The sequence below is a fragment of the Sebastes umbrosus genome, chromosome 16, assembly GCF_015220745.1.
Source record: "Sebastes umbrosus isolate fSebUmb1 chromosome 16, fSebUmb1.pri, whole genome shotgun sequence".
NCBI classification, from domain to species: Eukaryota; Metazoa; Chordata; class Actinopteri; order Perciformes; family Sebastidae; genus Sebastes; species Sebastes umbrosus.
Window position 1 is genome coordinate 12510298 of NC_051284.1, and position 17019 is coordinate 12527316.

Here is a 17019-nt window from a genome sequence, read left to right on the forward strand (position 1 = left end):
TTTATAATAATGAATTTTTTTGGGAGGGGGTTGTGTATGCGTGTGTGCTTTATTGTTATCAAAAAGGTCTGTAGAATAATGTTTTTATTTCCTCTAAAAATACTTGTAAAGTTCACTATCGTTGACTTTGTGGTTTGCTGACATGAACGTCGCTCTTCCTGTTTAATAGCCTCAATGTGGTTTTATTTTGAAATCAGCCGGAAGTGGGTGTGCTGCTCCTATGGGCTCGTTATTATAAGAGCTCGTCTGTAGCTCTGTGGCTAGCTAGGTCGGTCGGTCGGTTGTTAGTCGGTTGTCAGTGGGTTGTTTTCTTGATAGCCGTCTCGGGGTTCCCACTCGTCGCCGCTGAAGCTGAACTCCGCCACTGCAAAACCTCGCTCATTACAGCGGCTCAACCAGACGGTCTCTAGGTTACAGGTCAGTTTGTCCGTTACTTAACAATAAACAAACGTTATCTGACAGTTAGCTGTAACGTGACGGTTAGTGACAGTTAGCTGTAACGTGACGGTTAGTCTCAGCCAGCCATGTTACTGTATATCAGTCAATGCTGCAGCCAGAGCTACAGCTAGCCACAGGAACCCTGTTTATTTATAGCTGCTAACCTGCGCCCACTGCAGGCTAATGACACAGAGAGTGTGTGTTTAGCTGGAGGCGAAAATTGTTGATGTTAATGTTAGTATAAATATATGATATAAGGGGAATTTTCTGCATAATCCAATCTGTTTTACAGTGTGTCAGCTAGCTGCTGTAAAGCTGAGAGATAACGTTAGCTAGTAGCGAGGTTTTGATCTGGCCATGTCCTCCGTTCAGACATCAAGCCAAGGCCCCAGTCTACTAAACTAACAGTTATTGTGAATGGATGTCATGAAGAGTACATGCACAGCAACGTTTATGCAGCTTGGCTTGAGGTTAACCTAAAACATGTTATGCTTTCTAGCCTGGTTAACTTTAGCACTGGATTAAGGAGATCATGCTTCTTTTAGCTTGCCTCACAGTAGACTGCTAACGGACTGCATTACTAAATATCCCTGAATGCATCATACTAAAATATATCCCTGAATGCATCATACCAATATATCCTTGAATGCATCATACCAAAAATGCATTGTACCAAAATATATCCCTGAATGCATCATACCAATATATCCTTGAATGCATCATACCAAAAATGCATTGTACCAAAATATATCCCTGAATGCATCATACCAAAATATCCCTCAATGCATCATACCAAAATATATCCCTGAATGCATCATACCAAAATATATCCCTGAATGCATCATACCAAAATATATCCCTGAATGCATCATACCAAAATATCCCTCAATGCATCATACCAAAATATATCCCTGAATGCATCATACCAAAATATATCTCTGAATGCATCATACCAAAATATCCCTGAATGCATCATACCAAAATATATCCCTGAATGCATCATACCAAAATATATCCCTGAATGCATCATACCAAAATATATCTCTGAATGCATCATACCAAAATATCCCTGAATGCATCATACCAAAATATATCCCTGAATGCATCATACCAAAATATATCTCTGAATGCATCATACCAAAATATCCCTGAATGCATCATACCAAAATATATCCCTGAATGCATCATACCAAAATATCCCTGAATGCATCATACCAAAATATATCCCTGAATGCATCATACCAAAATATCCCTGAATGCATCATACCAAAATATATCCCTGAATGCATCATACCAAAATATCCCTGAATGCATCATACCAAAATATATCTCTGAATGCATCATACCAAAATATCCCTGAATGCATCATACCAAAATATATCCCTGAATGCATCATACCAAAATATATCCCTGAATGCATCATACCGAAAATGCATCATGCCAAAATATATCCCTGAATGCATCATACCAAAATATATCCCTGAATGCATCATACCAAAATATCCCTGAATGCATCATACCAAAATATATCTCTGAATGCATCATACCAAAATATCCCTGAATGCATCATACCAAAATATATCCCTGAATGCATCATACCGAAAATGCATCATGCCAAAATATATCCCTGAATGCATCATACCAAAATATCCCTGAATGCATCATACCAAAATATATCCCTGAATGCATCATATCAATATATCCCTGAATGCATCATATCAATATATCCCTGAATGCATCATACCAAAATATATCCCTGAATGCATCATACCAAAAATGCATTGTACCAAAATATATCCCTGAATGCATCATACCAAAAATGCATCATACCAAAATATATCCCTGAATGCATCATACCAAAATATCCCTGAATACATCATACCAAAATATCCCTCAATGCATCATACCAAAATATATCCCTGAATGCATCATACAAAAATATACCCCTGAATGCATCATACCAAAATATATCCCTGAATGCATCATAACAAAATATATCCCTGAATGCATCTTAGTATACCAACCAGGCATGTTTCCTGTTGTAATTACGTTATGTCACACGGGCATATGTTTAGCAGACTTGTCAGGCTTGTAGTCTCAGGTACAAGATATAAGATAAGATAAGATAAGATGAACCTTTTATTAATCTCCGGAGGGAAATTCAGGTGTCAAAGCAGCAAACAGAGTGAAACACAGGAGAGGTAAATGTATAAAAACAATAAATAGAGATATAAAAGATACAGAGTGAATGGGTGAACATAGTGTGTGCAGTAAATAAACGTAATATGTACAATAAATAAATGTAATATGTACATATGTGCAGTCTATAAAGTGGTATATAGGTTGTATAGTGTAAAGGGAGCCAGTGATTAGAGTCCAAGATGGTTGCAGATCGTGCATGTTTAAAGTATATAGTTAATTTACAGGATTTACAGTATTTCTATTGGCTGTTGGTCACATGTCAGTTAATCAGAAAATGTCATTGCATCAGTAGCCTTTTACAAAAATGTCAACAATGCACTTGATTTGTGGATTCCTGCTCTCAGATGGACCAGCAGGACCAGTCCTATATGTTTGCCAGTCTGAAACGGCCTCACTCGGAGCAGTTGCTGCAAGGCCTCCAGCTCTTGCGGCAGGATCACGAACTATGTGACATTGTCCTGCGTGTGGGTGATGCCAAGATCCATGCCCACAAAGTAGTGCTGGCCAGCATCAGCCCTTACTTCAAGGCCATGTTCACGGGTAACCTGTCGGAAAAGGAGACCTCCGAGGTGGAATTCCAGTGCATCGATGAGACAGCCTTGCAGGTACGCTTGGAGCCAGCAGACGCCTTATTAACAGCTGTACCATAGTTATTGTTTTATGTGACGCTTTTACTCTTTCTCTTCCAGGCCATTGTTGAGTATGCCTACACTGGCACGGTGTTTATCTCCCAGGAAACAGTGGAATCTCTGCTACCGGCTGCCGACCTGCTCCAGGTTAAGCTAGTACTTAAGGAGTGCTGCTCCTTCTTAGAGAGCCAGCTGGATGCTGGAAACTGTATAGGCATCTCCCGCTTTGCAGAGACATATGGCTGTCATGACCTGTGCCTGGCTGCAACCAAGTTCATCTGTGAGAACTTTGAGGAAGTTTGTCTGACGGAGGAGTTTTTTGAACTGACAAGGGCCGAGTTGGATGAAATTGTGTCCAACGACTGCCTTAAGGTGGTCACGGAGGAGACTGTATTTTACGCCCTGGAGTCGTGGATCAAATACGATGTGACTGAGAGACAGCAGCATCTGGCTCAGCTGCTGCACTGTGTTCGCCTTCCACTCCTCAGCGTCAAATTTCTCACTCGCCTATACGAAGCCAACCACCTTATACGAGATGATCACGCATGCAAGCACCTGCTCAATGAGGCCCTTAAATATCATTTTATGCCTGAGCACCGGCTCTCCTATCAGACTGTGTTGTCGGCACGGCCCAGGTGTGCCCCAAAGGTGCTGCTTGCAGTAGGAGGCAAGGCTGGATTGTTTGCAACATTAGAAAGGTAATGATAATAATGTCAACATGAAAATTTTAGGGAAAAAGGCATGCCTTCTTTATGTTCTGTCTTTATAAACGAACCGACTAATCGGGTAATATCTGTCTCTGTCTTGCAGCATAGAAATGTATTTCCCTCGGACAGATTCATGGATAGGACTGGCCCCTCTCAGTGTGCCCCGGTATGAATTTGGAGTGGCGGTGCTGGACCACAAGGTGTATGTGGTGGGAGGCATCGCCACGCACATGAGACAGGGCATTAGCTATCGGAGACACGAGAGCACAGTGGAGAGCTGGGACCCCGAAAGCAACACCTGGTCCTCGGTGGAGCGCATGGCCGAGTGCCGCAGCACACTCGGGGTGGTGGTCCTGGCAGGCGAGCTGTATGCCCTCGGAGGCTACGACGGCCAGTACTACCTGCAGTCGGTGGAGAAATACGTCCCTAAGTTGAAGGAGTGGCAGCCTGTGGCGCCCATGACCAAGTCCCGCAGCTGCTTTGCCACCGCCGTGCTGGACGGCATGGTGTACGCTATTGGAGGCTATGGCCCGGCCCATATGAACAGGTAATACCATTGAGAGTGGATGTGATCTTTTCGTTTACCTGTGGAAATATAATGTTTGGTATGTAAGGGACAATATACAGCGAGCCGAGAAATCAATATTTTGACACAAAAACGGTCCGCCAGAGTCCGACATCAGAGCTGCGCCTATAGCAACGGCCTGCTATACATAGCAACGGTCTGTTAGACAGAAATTACAGACCGCAGAACGCTGTGATTGACCAATCAGAATCGAGTATTCAACACAGCCATGTAATAAGGGCTGTTAAACATTAGGAATGTAATTTTTTTGATTAGCTTGTAACCTAATTCATCTAATCGACTTGAGAACTTGTATAAAAGTGCCAAAATAAACGATTTGACGCTTATTTGTGTGTATAAATTGTGAATAACATTTAATCCCTGTACAATTTGGACAGCAGCAGATTTAATGGGTAGTTTACACAGAGATTAATAACTATCTTGTTCTAAAGATTACCCAATAATTAACAAGGCATAATTAAACATTCATTCTATTCGGTGTATGATACGGTACACCTCTTTTTCTTCACCTGTAACCTCATTCATTTAAGTTTCTGTATGATGTGAAGGCTGCACAAAAAAACAAAGGATCAAAATACACAATTAACCTTTCTTTGCTCCTACAGATGACATTTGACTCCAGTAATGTAAGGTTTTTAAAATAGTCTTTTGATCTCAGTGAAAAGCTTGCAGCTCTTTTCGACCTCCTAACTTGTCTTTCTCTCTCAAGGTCTTGTTAGTTATTTAATAGAACTGGTAATCAAGTGAAGGATGTCAAGTGTTGCTGAGAAAATGGCCAGGGCCCTGTTAATGAGTGAACAGGAGTCATAACAGAAGTGGTAGCTGAAGTTTCATGGAGAGGGTGCCTGACTGTGTGCTGCTGGTTAGACCTCTGTTGTTGCTGTGGATCTCTAGAGAGCGGTGCCTCTGTTGCTTGTTTCCTTGACTCCCTAAACCCCTCAGGAGAATGTGTTTGGACAGAGAATCTTAGGGGACTATTTTTTTCTTTCCCCAGTGGCTTATATGTCCTTGCATACTGCAAAACAATCCCTGATTGCTATTGTTCAAGTTGCTGTCAGGGGGTTCATTTGACAGGAGTTAACTTTGGTAATTCACCATTGGTGGCCCAATTCCTAGTTGCACCACATGTGTGTAAGATCAGACCACCTGAACTGTTGTTCTATTTGTAGCTTGAAATAACTAAATTTATGACTTCATGTCTTTACTTTATGACTAAATATCGGTCCAATTAAACCTGCAGAATATATTTGGCATCATTGGGCAAAAATTCGATAATAACCTTTCAGCATATTGTAATTCAAGTGTTCTGAGAGAAAACTAGACTTCTGCACCTCCTCATGGCTCTGTTTTCAGACTTTAACAAATCTAACCCCTGACAGCAGACTTTGGCCAAACACAGGTCATTTCAGAGAGTGTTTCTATTGAGCGTTCCTATTGGCTGTGCTCCCCGGCTGGTGGGCGGTGCTTGGTATTTCCTAAACTGATCTCAACATGGCTGCTGGGTCACAAATTTTCTCATTTTACAGCTAAACAGTACACTACAAGATGATTCTGAAAACATTTGAGGTGAGAAATAGTCATTACAGTAACAGAATATTGATTCATATTTGATCAGCGCTGCCTAGTTTGACCGTTTGATCCGAGTTCGCAAGTGATTGACAGTTGGCTCAGATACAGCAGGCTCCAGCTCGGCTCTGATTGGTTGTTTTCCTCCGGTCTGTGAAACCTTGCAGATGCCATTAGGAGCACCGGAGGAGACAGAGGCACATGATTTTTTTCACATTACCTGTCTCAAGCACTACTGTCAGGATATAGCTACTGTTTTATAAAAATAACTTTTTTTGTAATCACATTTGCTCCATTTCTACCTACTGCAGCTTTAAGAACTGTATTTCAAAATTAAAGTTGCATGTGAAGTAGGTTCCCTGCTCCTGAAATGCATCTTTTGAAGGAGTACATATGTGTTTATGCATGTTGTAGACAAATAACAAATTTCCTATACTTAACAATACTTCTAACAATTTTCCAAAACATACCACTAGGAATGAGCGATAATTGAATATGATGATTAATCGTCTTTCAATGTAATCATATTGTGATGAAATCATATATTGAGATATTGTGATACACAATTACGGCATCTAAAGTGATAATAAGCATAACTCAAATTTCTCAGAAAATCTGATGATTTTGCACTAAAGTTCTTAATTAAATTAGAAAATACGGAGTACTTTTCATTTGTCAAGCATTTAATTCACATAAGAGTATAGAAACTGTGGTTATTTCATATAGACTATTTATATATTGAATTACCAGAAAACGTACTACATCTTGATAAATATCGTGATACATATCGTTCTCGAGATATGAAATGACCTATATCGGGATAGAAGTTTTTTGCCATATTGCTTAGGCCTACAAACACATGTTATTAGATTTTCGAGATGGCTATTGTTTCACTCAGAATTTCTTGAAACGTATAATTGGTAAATCATTACAGCATTCAGCTGGGCGATAGATCAATTCACATTTGGACTTTTTTCAAACAATTTTGTAATTATGCTTTATCTGCTCCACACAGCGTGGAGCGGTACGACCCCAGCAAGGATGCCTGGGAAATGGTAGCCCCCATGGCAGACAAGAGGATCAACTTCGGGGTAGGCGTCATGCTCGGCTTCATATTTGTGGTGGGCGGACACAACGGAGTGTCGCACCTGTCTAGCATCGAGAGGTACGATCCCCATCAGAACCAGTGGACAGCCTGTCGGCCAATGAATGAACCACGCACCGGTGAGTTCACATCATGCTTAAGCTAAAGCCCCTATTTGTACGATTCACAAATTGTATTTTGGTGACCCCTAGTGGTATTATAAGACTCAGTATCATTTGAACCTATTGAGATAACTGCATCCAGAAAATGGTGAGAAATGTGTGTAATTATCTACGTATGAAATTGTCTTGCAGGTGTGGGCTCTGCCATCGTGGACAACTACCTCTATGTGGTGGGAGGTCACTCCGGGTCATCCTACCTGAACACTGTCCAGCGCTATGACCCCATCTCAGACAGCTGGTTGGACTCGAGCGGCATGATGTATTGCCGTTGCAACTTTGGCCTGACTGCCCTTTGACCCATGGCCCAGCCAGCTAGGACCCAATAAGAGAACTTAGACACAAAGACGTTTCTTTTTTGTTGTCTCCTCCTCCTCCTCCCCCACATTCATCCTCCAGGTGCAGAGGAGCGCTGCACACCGACGTGAACACCAGAGGAGACGATGATAGAGCCTGCTGGGTGGATGGATGTGCCGGGCTAGCTTGGCCGGCTAGAGGGGGGACCACAGACATGGCTGCAGAGATGAGAAAGAGCTGCAACGTTGTGCGGAACGGAGAGGAAGACGATTGGACAGCTGTTGTCACGGGCAAGAGGAGACGACCGCTCTACTGCTGCTGGACCACAATGAGGACTCTGAGCCATTTCCCAGAGGATTGTGGGAGAAAACTTGTCACTTTTTGTTTCAAAATTCTGTTATGTTAGCAGACATTTTTTTGTTTTCCTTCATGCCATTAATTATGTTTAACACTCAAATCTTTTTTTTTTTTATTAATTTCCCTGCTGCAACTGGAACCATGTGTTCAGATTTTGTAGAACACCGCAGTTTGCTGGTGTATGGATGTGTGGTTGTCGGCCATGTAGTGCGTATGTCCGTGTGTATGCTCGAGGGGTACATGCATGTCAGATAGGATTGTTTGTTTTCGTTACGTGTCCGGGTGCAGAGCTGACGCTCGGGGCTCAGCGACGCAGGAGTTCTGCATTGAATTCAGTGCTTCACAAAAAAGAGAAAAGTTGGAATCTTTATATTTTCAAAAAGGGCTGCCTTTTTCTCTCTTGTAAATAGTCTAAATAAAATATATAGATATGAATATATCCTCTAGTGCATTGCCTGTAAATGTTTTTCTGCACTGGGTCACTAGCGTGCGTGCGGATGTGTGTGTAGTTTGAGTCCAAGGGTCAGTGTAGAGGTGAGTGGCAAATACCCTCCTGGGAGCGTTTGTCGCTAGTTTCTGCTTCACCCTCAGAGCCATTTATTTAAACCCCCCCCCCCCCCCCCCCCCCTCCCACAATGTTCTAGCTTCTGTTACATCTTCCTAAGGTCAGGTCATGCACTTGCTACTCTTCACAATAGTTGAAATCGACCTTGGCCCTCGTTTCACCCTTTGGTCTGTACACAATACCAACTGGTGCTATATTTAGGATTCAGGATTCAGCTGTTTGTCTGTGTTGCCTCACACAATTAGGTCAACCTCTGTTCAGCTTCTGCTCCATTACTGTGTAAGATGTTATTTGATTTATGCGCAAGAGAAATGCGTAAAGTTTAATGGCCCCCAACCATGCAATAAAATGAAGTCCTACTGAAACGGAAGCCTGTGGTTGGAAAACCGCAAACTTCTGTCCTCATAAATATCTAAAACGTCTGAAAATTAGCACTAAGTTTGGCTCGATGACTTCCCCTTCCTCACATTGTCCCTGTTGCTGGATGTGAGCATGCTTTGTCATTGTCTCAATGCCTGTTCCCAGTACAGTATCACCCTCTTGGCTATGAACAAGACTTTTTCTTGCCTGTGATTGGGTCTGACACCTGCTCGCTACCAAACATGTGATCCTCATATGGCCAAGGTCTTGCTTGCAAGCTCAGGTTTGAGGTAATCCGTTCACAGCTTCATGTGAAGTGCCAAAACATGACTTTTTTTATTTCATCTTTCCCACCTCCAGTGCTAGAAACGGCTTCCTTCGTGTGCCACAATTGAAACTTCTTCGTCCTTATTGCTAAAGTATTAGCATGACATTCTTCCATGCTGTCATATGGAGACGGATGATAAAAGCACCAAGGGCTGTGCCAGCCAACTCAGGCCATGTTCCCACTGTCACCAGTCCCGTGTCCTGGGAGAGAGACCGGAGTGCTCCCCTGGCTGGCTGAGGGTGTTACCCTGTGCAGCCTTGGGGCAGTAACAGCTAGGCTAACAGCTAGGCTAACGGACAGGTCAAGCAATGCACAGCAATAGAGGGGGCACTAGACTAGGAAAAGCTAGGGTGTGGTGTGTCTTGTCGAGTCACTTAAATGTTCAAGTCTAGTTTGAGTTGCTTTGTGCACTGATGTTTGCACACAAGTGGAAACTTTAACCGAGCTCTGCATTGCACTTACCAAACTATTTGATACATATTGTTATTTGTACATATGTTTTAATTTAGGATAACGGCATTTAGGTAATGCAATAAGACTTCTGTTCTCTCTGTGGATGAATATGTTATGTGTTTGTCTCTTTAAAAAGCCAAGGCATCTCATGTTGCTGTAACAGAACCCCCCTCACGGCATGTCTGTTGATTCACACTGTTGTCTGGTAATGATAATGAAACATCAAATGGTACCATTGACTTTGCCTCATCCCACCACCAGACATCCTGTGTTGTCATTTTTGTTGTGCATGCTGGTTCATTTGTACAAGGCATATGTTTTATTGAGGCAGATTCAGACGGATTGCTCACAATTGTTATGTTAATTATAATTAATGGCCACTTTTTAAAAGTTCAGTCATGTTCACTATACTTGTAGACGTTACACAGGACATGCGCTCTTCTACTTGTACTCTAAACTTGATGTGTTTGTGAAATGATTTGGGAAACCATAACTACAGACGAGAACTTTAATGACATTTGCCTTGCAAATTGGTCACTGGTGAGAGATTTAGTTTGTTGCAGATTGTTTGCATCACCATATAGAGTACTTTGATTTTTCAGATTTATTTTGAACGCATGAGCAACCCATGCATAATTCTGCAAATGTCCTTTTATTTCAAGAAAGATGTGAATGCCTTTTTTTGTATTTATAATTATAATTTGTATTGTTTGTGTCCTGTAATTTCATTTGCTAATTCTGTCTATTGTAGTAGATTTTGTTAGTCACTTTAACAGCCACAGCACAAATCACGCTGGCGTAATTATGTGCTGCCGCCATGATTCATCTAGCATCAGTGTCGTGTACAGTGTCCTGATTTCCGAGGTGTATATTAACTAATACTTTAATGAATTTCGGAGAGACGCTGATGAAAATCTGCAAACGTGAATCTGCAAAAAGAAGGGATGTTAAAACCGAGTTTGTACGCGTTTTCATTAACCAGTGTCACGTTTTTTGCCACCACTCTCACCAAAGTGCTTGTTCAAAGAAAGCAGACGGACGACTAACACCTTGGTCTGCGACGGACTGCCACTCTAATGTTTGTGTCTGAAAGAAAAAATCCTTGATGTCAATGTTAGCCAAATGACCACTCTGCTTCTTTTACATTTCCCCCATCGTGTGTCCGGAGTAAAGGTGGCGATCTTGAATTTTATATCCTGTGGATTAATACTGGAAGTACAAGATAACCTTTAGGTGTAGAAACAGTAGCTTTTCACATTTTATCATGTTTTGATTGAAGACATTTTTACATACATTTTAGTCGAGTTTGTGTGGTGCAGTTGTACCCAGTTTAAAATAAATGCCTGCCTTAAAAGGTACTGTGTGCTTCTATGTGGCTCTTGTTATACACATCCATGCAATGCAACAAAATAAACTGATACAAGTGTACTCCAAAATATTTGTATTTGTATTCTGCATAGAAAAAACAGCAATTAACAACTGATCATGATCAAAGATTTATACTCCGGATTCAAACTTCACTTGGCAGAGGCACTGTGTGATACCACTTATACTCTTAAGGTTAAAAACTACTTTAAAAAAATGTGAATACACATATTTTGTGTGTTGGTGACTGCAGTGTGTGCTGAGCTAGTGTGAAAATACTTGAATTTATCAGTATGCACAGTAATATTTAAGCTTGTAGCGTCAGAAAGGAGATATTTCAGACTGCCTTCAGCCTTTATACATAATTTAAGAACTTTGCATTTTAACATTAACTCATTAAATGTTTGCCTTCAATTCAAGCATCTTAACAAAAAAGAAGTTAACCGTTGGCCTCGTTTGCATGTTTCTTATCCTCAGATCACAGTGTAAATAGAAAAAGCACCTGTTTAATTAAGGAAAGGGCTGATATGCATACATAACATACATGTAAAGCTAAACAGACATAATTATACACTTTTGATGTAAATGTGATACACAGTCAATGTCAACCATGACGTTTTTAAAATCATGTCGGTCTCCCTTGTGTGTTGGGTAACTGTACATGCATATAATGTGCATTACTCACTGCTGCTGTCATTTATGCATATCAACCCAGAACTATTATAGTCCATTATATTCTTGGATTCCAAGCATGCCCAAAAAGAAGTCATTTAGCGCAGTAAACTTTCTGCAAGCATTCAGGTGAAATGAAGCAACAGCTGACAGGAATTAATAAAAAACGAATTATGCGATAAGTGGAGAAACACGGTTACAGTAATGTAACGTCATCCGTGGGGTCATGACAAAGTAACCGTAGGAAGGTTGGATGAATGCTTGCAGTCTTTTGCTTGCTGTGACTCCTCCTCATCATCATCAAGTGTGTCCTCTTGTGATGAGTTCACTTGTCGGATGAGCGGATGTAGACCAGCGAGGAGAGCAGCAGGAGCTCCGGCGGCTTGTGTAACAGGATCAGATTGTCGCTCCTCAGTCCGTCGTAGTGCATCCAGCAGCCGTCTATCTGGAAGGCTGCGGAGTAGTGATGCTCCTCCTTGTTGAAGAGTGTGGCGCCCTCCAGTAAGTACCTGCGGAGGAAAGAGTTATTAATATTCATTCAATCATTTTCTTTAATCTGAGAGGCAGAAGTAAAAAGTTGCAGAAGAAAAAGTAGTATATTTTTTTCTCTATAGATACTTCATCTTGCAGGTGCAAACCTGTAGCAAGAAACTTTTTTTTATGGCAGGTTGAGCCTTGGTGGTTTCCAGCCTTTTTCCTTAAGAGGCCTCTTTTCTATCATTGACTAAACTGACGATCCCCTGACTATGTAACATTTATGGATATTTCATATTGTATTAATATTCATACATTCATGCACATCAATAACAGTACAGACCAACTGATAAACTGTACAATTAACCCAAATAGTGAACGTGAAGGTACTGTGTGCTTCTATGTGGCTGACAGGAAGTTTGTGTAAAACAAGCAATTTGGATTAATTTTATTAATTTTGCATCGGAGATGAGTTTTCCTGTTATTTTTAGGACGTTTTAATACAATTCTTTGTCTGTATTATGTTGTTTTTTTTTTGTTTTTTTAACAATCATTCATACTTAATAGGCTTCTTTTTTGACAAATTCAGGGTTTTCTATTAATCCAAAAATTAAAAATAACAATTTAATTTAGTTTTCTACACAGAAATGAATGAAATGCTGACATATAGGCCAACTGTATATTTTAAAAAAAAATTGTTTTACACCCAAGGCCTCGACCCCCCCATGAAGTTTTGCGACCCCTAGTGGGGGTCGGGAACCCCAGGTTGGGAACCAGTGAATTAGCCAGTATTTTAATCATGTGTCTTTCAACTGAGTAACATTTTCATTTAACGATGTGGAGAAAGTCATCCTGCTTTTATCTCTTATTGCTCAAGCACGGTCCTGTATACCAGGCTAATGGAAACACACCATGGAAGCTCCATACCTGTGCTGACAGAGAGCCAGATGGTAAGGAACGTAGGACAGCTCCTCTGACTTCCACTGCTGCATGTTGAGAATGACAAAGGGTGGGGGTCCGTGGCAGAAAACCCTCTGAGAGAACTCCCTTAGACCATCACACCTGTTAAAAAAAAAGAGATCATTGATTTGTAAAGGAAGTGGAACAAAGCTGGACTGAAACAGAAGATGACGAACAGCCTCCCTGTGTCTCACCCCAGTTCTGAGCAGAGTAGGAGTTTGGGACAGAAGAACTCGTCCACGGCCGACTGAATGGGGTCTCTGTGAGGCAGCTCATGAGGAGGACTGGAGGAAAAAAAAGTTAGAAAAGAATAGAATACCATCAAACAATACTCCATTAACTAGCACTGACCTACTTTGTGAAAGGAAAATACCACTTACAAAAAGACAATTGAGATTGTACACTGTGCACTGAACATGTGGATTAACATCATAGACGGCAATGCAGGCACTCGCTTTATGTCACCACAATTAGACAGGTGGAGATTTTTAAAGTGGAAGGATAAAAGTGTTAGTTAGTTGTTTTCTTTGTGGGAAAATGTTGGGCTTTTGGTTGAGCACCGGGAAAGGTCAAAGGTCATCAAAATCAGCAGATTAGCTGCTACAGTAGGTCTCCAATAACCCCCCATGTCCTCCCTTTATCTCTATATGGTTCTGTTAATTCATTTTGGAATATGCAACATATATGGTTGGGCAGTGGTTAGCACTGTCGCCTCACAGCAAGAGGGGTCGCAGGTTCAAACCTGGCTTGGGGCCCTTCTGTGTGGAGTTGCATGTCTCCCTGTGTTAGTGTAGGTTTTCTCAGGGTTCTCCGGTTTCCTCCCACAGTCCAAAGACAAACAGGTTAATTGTTGACACTAAATTGCCCCCAGGTGTGAATGTGAGCGTGAATGGTTGTCTGTCTCTGATATTCTGGCGACCTGTCCAGGGTTTACCCTGCCTTCGCACAATCAACTCCAGCCCCCCCTGCGACCCTGAATAGGATAAGCGGTTACACATGATGGATGGATGGATGGATGGATGTCAAGGGGTGAAAATGAAACCCATTTTAGGATGGAGCTGTGCACCAGCTGACCTGAACCATTAGTAATATTTATGACAAGGGCTTTCTACAGGGACAAAGTCCAGATGGACATTTGATACAAATCAACACTAGATAAAGACAGCTGTTGGTGCACTGGAGTGCAGGGGGCTCTCCTGAAGACCTTTTATGACACTGTGGTGGCTTCAGCCATTTTTTATGGAGTGGTCTGCTGGGGCAGCAGCATCTCGGGTGCGGAGAAGAAAAGACTAGACAGAGTGATCAGGAAGGCCAGCTCTGTCCTGGGATGCCCCCTGGACACAGTACAGGTGGTGGGAGAGAGGAGGATGATGGCTAAGCTGTCATCCATGATGGAGAATGACTCCCACCCCATGCAGGACACCATCTCAGCACTGGAGAGCACCTTCAGCGACAGGCTGCTCCACCCAAAGTATGTGAAGGAGCACTATTGCAGGTCCTTCCTTCCTGCAGCTGTCAGACTCCACAACCAGCACTGCTCCCAGTAGACCACATACACACCAAAAACTGACAATAACTTGATATTTTCAGGTGGAATTTCATTTCATTCTCACTGTGCAATATCATTTTCCACTTGTGCAATTGTGTTAATAGTCTGTTTATTGTCAATACTGTATATGCTGCTCCTATTTTTATACCCTCTATTTAAATGGTTCATATTTTGTTACACTTTGTTTAGCTCTGTTTTACTGTGTTAGCTGATGCATCTTGTTTTTTGAACTATCCCCTTTGCTGCTGCACACTGCAAATTTCCCCACTGCGGGACTAATAAAGGAATATCTTATCTTATCTTATCTTAAACCTGTCCTTAGTCCTGACACAGAGTCTCTGCAGAGCTGCATCACCTACGTTCACCTCGTAACATCAGGATATCACAGTATACCTGATGTTGATTGTGATCTTGATGAAGTCCTGGAAGCGGGCCGGGCAGCTCCAGCTGGTGCACAGACTCTCCTGTATGGTGGACATGAGGTTCTCCAGGTTCTCCGTGAAGTTCTCGTGCTCATTACCGAACAGATCGATCTCCAGTGCAGCCTGGTGGATCTCAGACCGGTACTGTCTCTTGGACATCCTGTCCCAGATCCACAGCATCTTCACCGTGGTGTAGTCACAGGAGTCCATCAGGTGGAGGAAGTACTCCACAAACTGCTTGCCCAGGAAGACAGCCAGCTCCCTGGGGAAGCCCTGGTTGTCCCTCAGGATCACATAGAGGATGACGAGGAAGCCGTCGATGGTGCAGGTGTTCTTCAGGTGGATTGTGACGTACAGAGGGGTGCAGGAGATGGCCTTCCTCCCTGCTTTGATGGTGAAGATGCCCCCCCAGGGCAGCACAGGCCTCCAGAAGGAGCGGTCCTCCTCCTCATTGTTGTTGATGGAGGCACGGATCTCTTCAAACAGTGTCTTAGACCTAAAGAGAGGAATGCATAATGAGTTAGCAGAGGACTTTAAGAACTTTAAACATGCACTATATCTGCAACCATCTTTGACTCTAACCACTGGCGCACTTTACTCTTACTTTACACTATACATCCTATATACCACTTACTTTACACTATACATCCTATATACCACTTACTTTATACTATACATCCTATATACCACTTACTTTATACTATACATCCTATATACCACTTACTTTATACTATACATCCTATATACCACTTACTTTATACTATACATCCTATATACCACTTACTTTACACTATACATCCTATATACCACTTACTTTATACTATACATCCTATATACCACTTACTTTACACTATACATCCTATATACCACTTACTTTATACTATACATCCTATATACCACTTACTTTACACTATACATCCTATATACCACTTACTTTATACTATACATCCTATATACCACTTACTTTACACTATACATCCTATATACCACTTACTTTATACTATACATCCTATATACCACTTACTTTATACTATACATCCTATATACCACTTACTTTACACTATACATCCTATATACCACTTTATAGACTGCACATATTACATTTATTTATTGCACATACTACATTTATTTATTGACACACTGCACACACTATGTTCACCCATTCACTCTGTATCTTTTATATCTCTATTATTGTTTTTTTTAAATAATTTTTGTATACCTTTACCTCTCCTGTGTTTCACTCTGTTTGCTGATGTTGCTGCTTTGACACCAGAATTTCCCTACTAATGAAGGTTCATCTTATCTTATCTTATTAGACAGAGGTAGCTGGATAATAAGAACTGCAAACAGATGTAAGTTAGCATGCAAACAATGACAGCCAGTTCAGTTATCCTGCAGGGAAAAGACCTAAAGCCTATTAACTTAGTAAAGTAGCAGCTGCTATTAATTTACCTTTCAAAGTGGAGCTTGCTCTCAGTGTTTGATATTAGTGTTTGCAGGTCTTCGGTGTCGCTCAACACACAGAATCTACTCTCCATAGCTCTCTGTGCTTCTTCATGTCTTTACATCGATGACTTAAAGCCAGATATCTATAAGTAGAGCATTGATAAAGCACTTTCTGGCGATTATCCCAATAATGACACCTTGGCAAGGATCAAAACAATCCCTATGAAACGTCAAGTTGGGCCCATATGCTATAAACACTGCTGTGTTGTTGTTGTTGTTTGACGGATAATATAACTGGTGTGTAAAGACAGTGCTGCTCTCTCCTGGTTCTCCTAGTAATTACACTAGTGATGTGTTGCTCGCGAACGAGCCGGTTCTTT

General features: G+C 41.5%; 2 protein-coding genes across 2 annotated transcripts; one reads left to right on the forward strand and one right to left on the reverse strand.

The window, feature by feature from the left end:
* Nucleotides 1-207: 207 nt before the first annotated feature.
* LOC119474293 (kelch-like protein 28) lies at nucleotides 208-11109 on the forward strand. The gene is made up of 6 exons (XM_037746236.1): nucleotides 208-417; nucleotides 2985-3245; nucleotides 3330-3967; nucleotides 4080-4523; nucleotides 7144-7352; nucleotides 7527-11109. Exons 2-6 carry the CDS (start codon nucleotides 2985-2987, stop codon nucleotides 7688-7690), a joined length of 1716 nt encoding a protein of 571 aa, XP_037602164.1. The 5' UTR covers nucleotides 208-417; the 3' UTR covers nucleotides 7691-11109.
* Nucleotides 11110-11177: 68 nt separating this feature from the next.
* Nucleotides 11178-16947, reverse strand: c16h14orf28 (chromosome 16 C14orf28 homolog). The gene is made up of 5 exons (XM_037746237.1): nucleotides 16646-16947; nucleotides 15165-15689; nucleotides 13417-13506; nucleotides 13190-13324; nucleotides 11178-12297 (listed from the first exon to the last, which is right to left on the reverse strand). The coding sequence occupies exons 1-5, from the start codon at nucleotides 16729-16731 to the stop codon at nucleotides 12114-12116; spliced, it is 1020 nt and encodes a 339-aa protein (XP_037602165.1). The 5' UTR covers nucleotides 16732-16947; the 3' UTR covers nucleotides 11178-12113.
* Nucleotides 16948-17019: the final 72 nt, after the last annotated feature.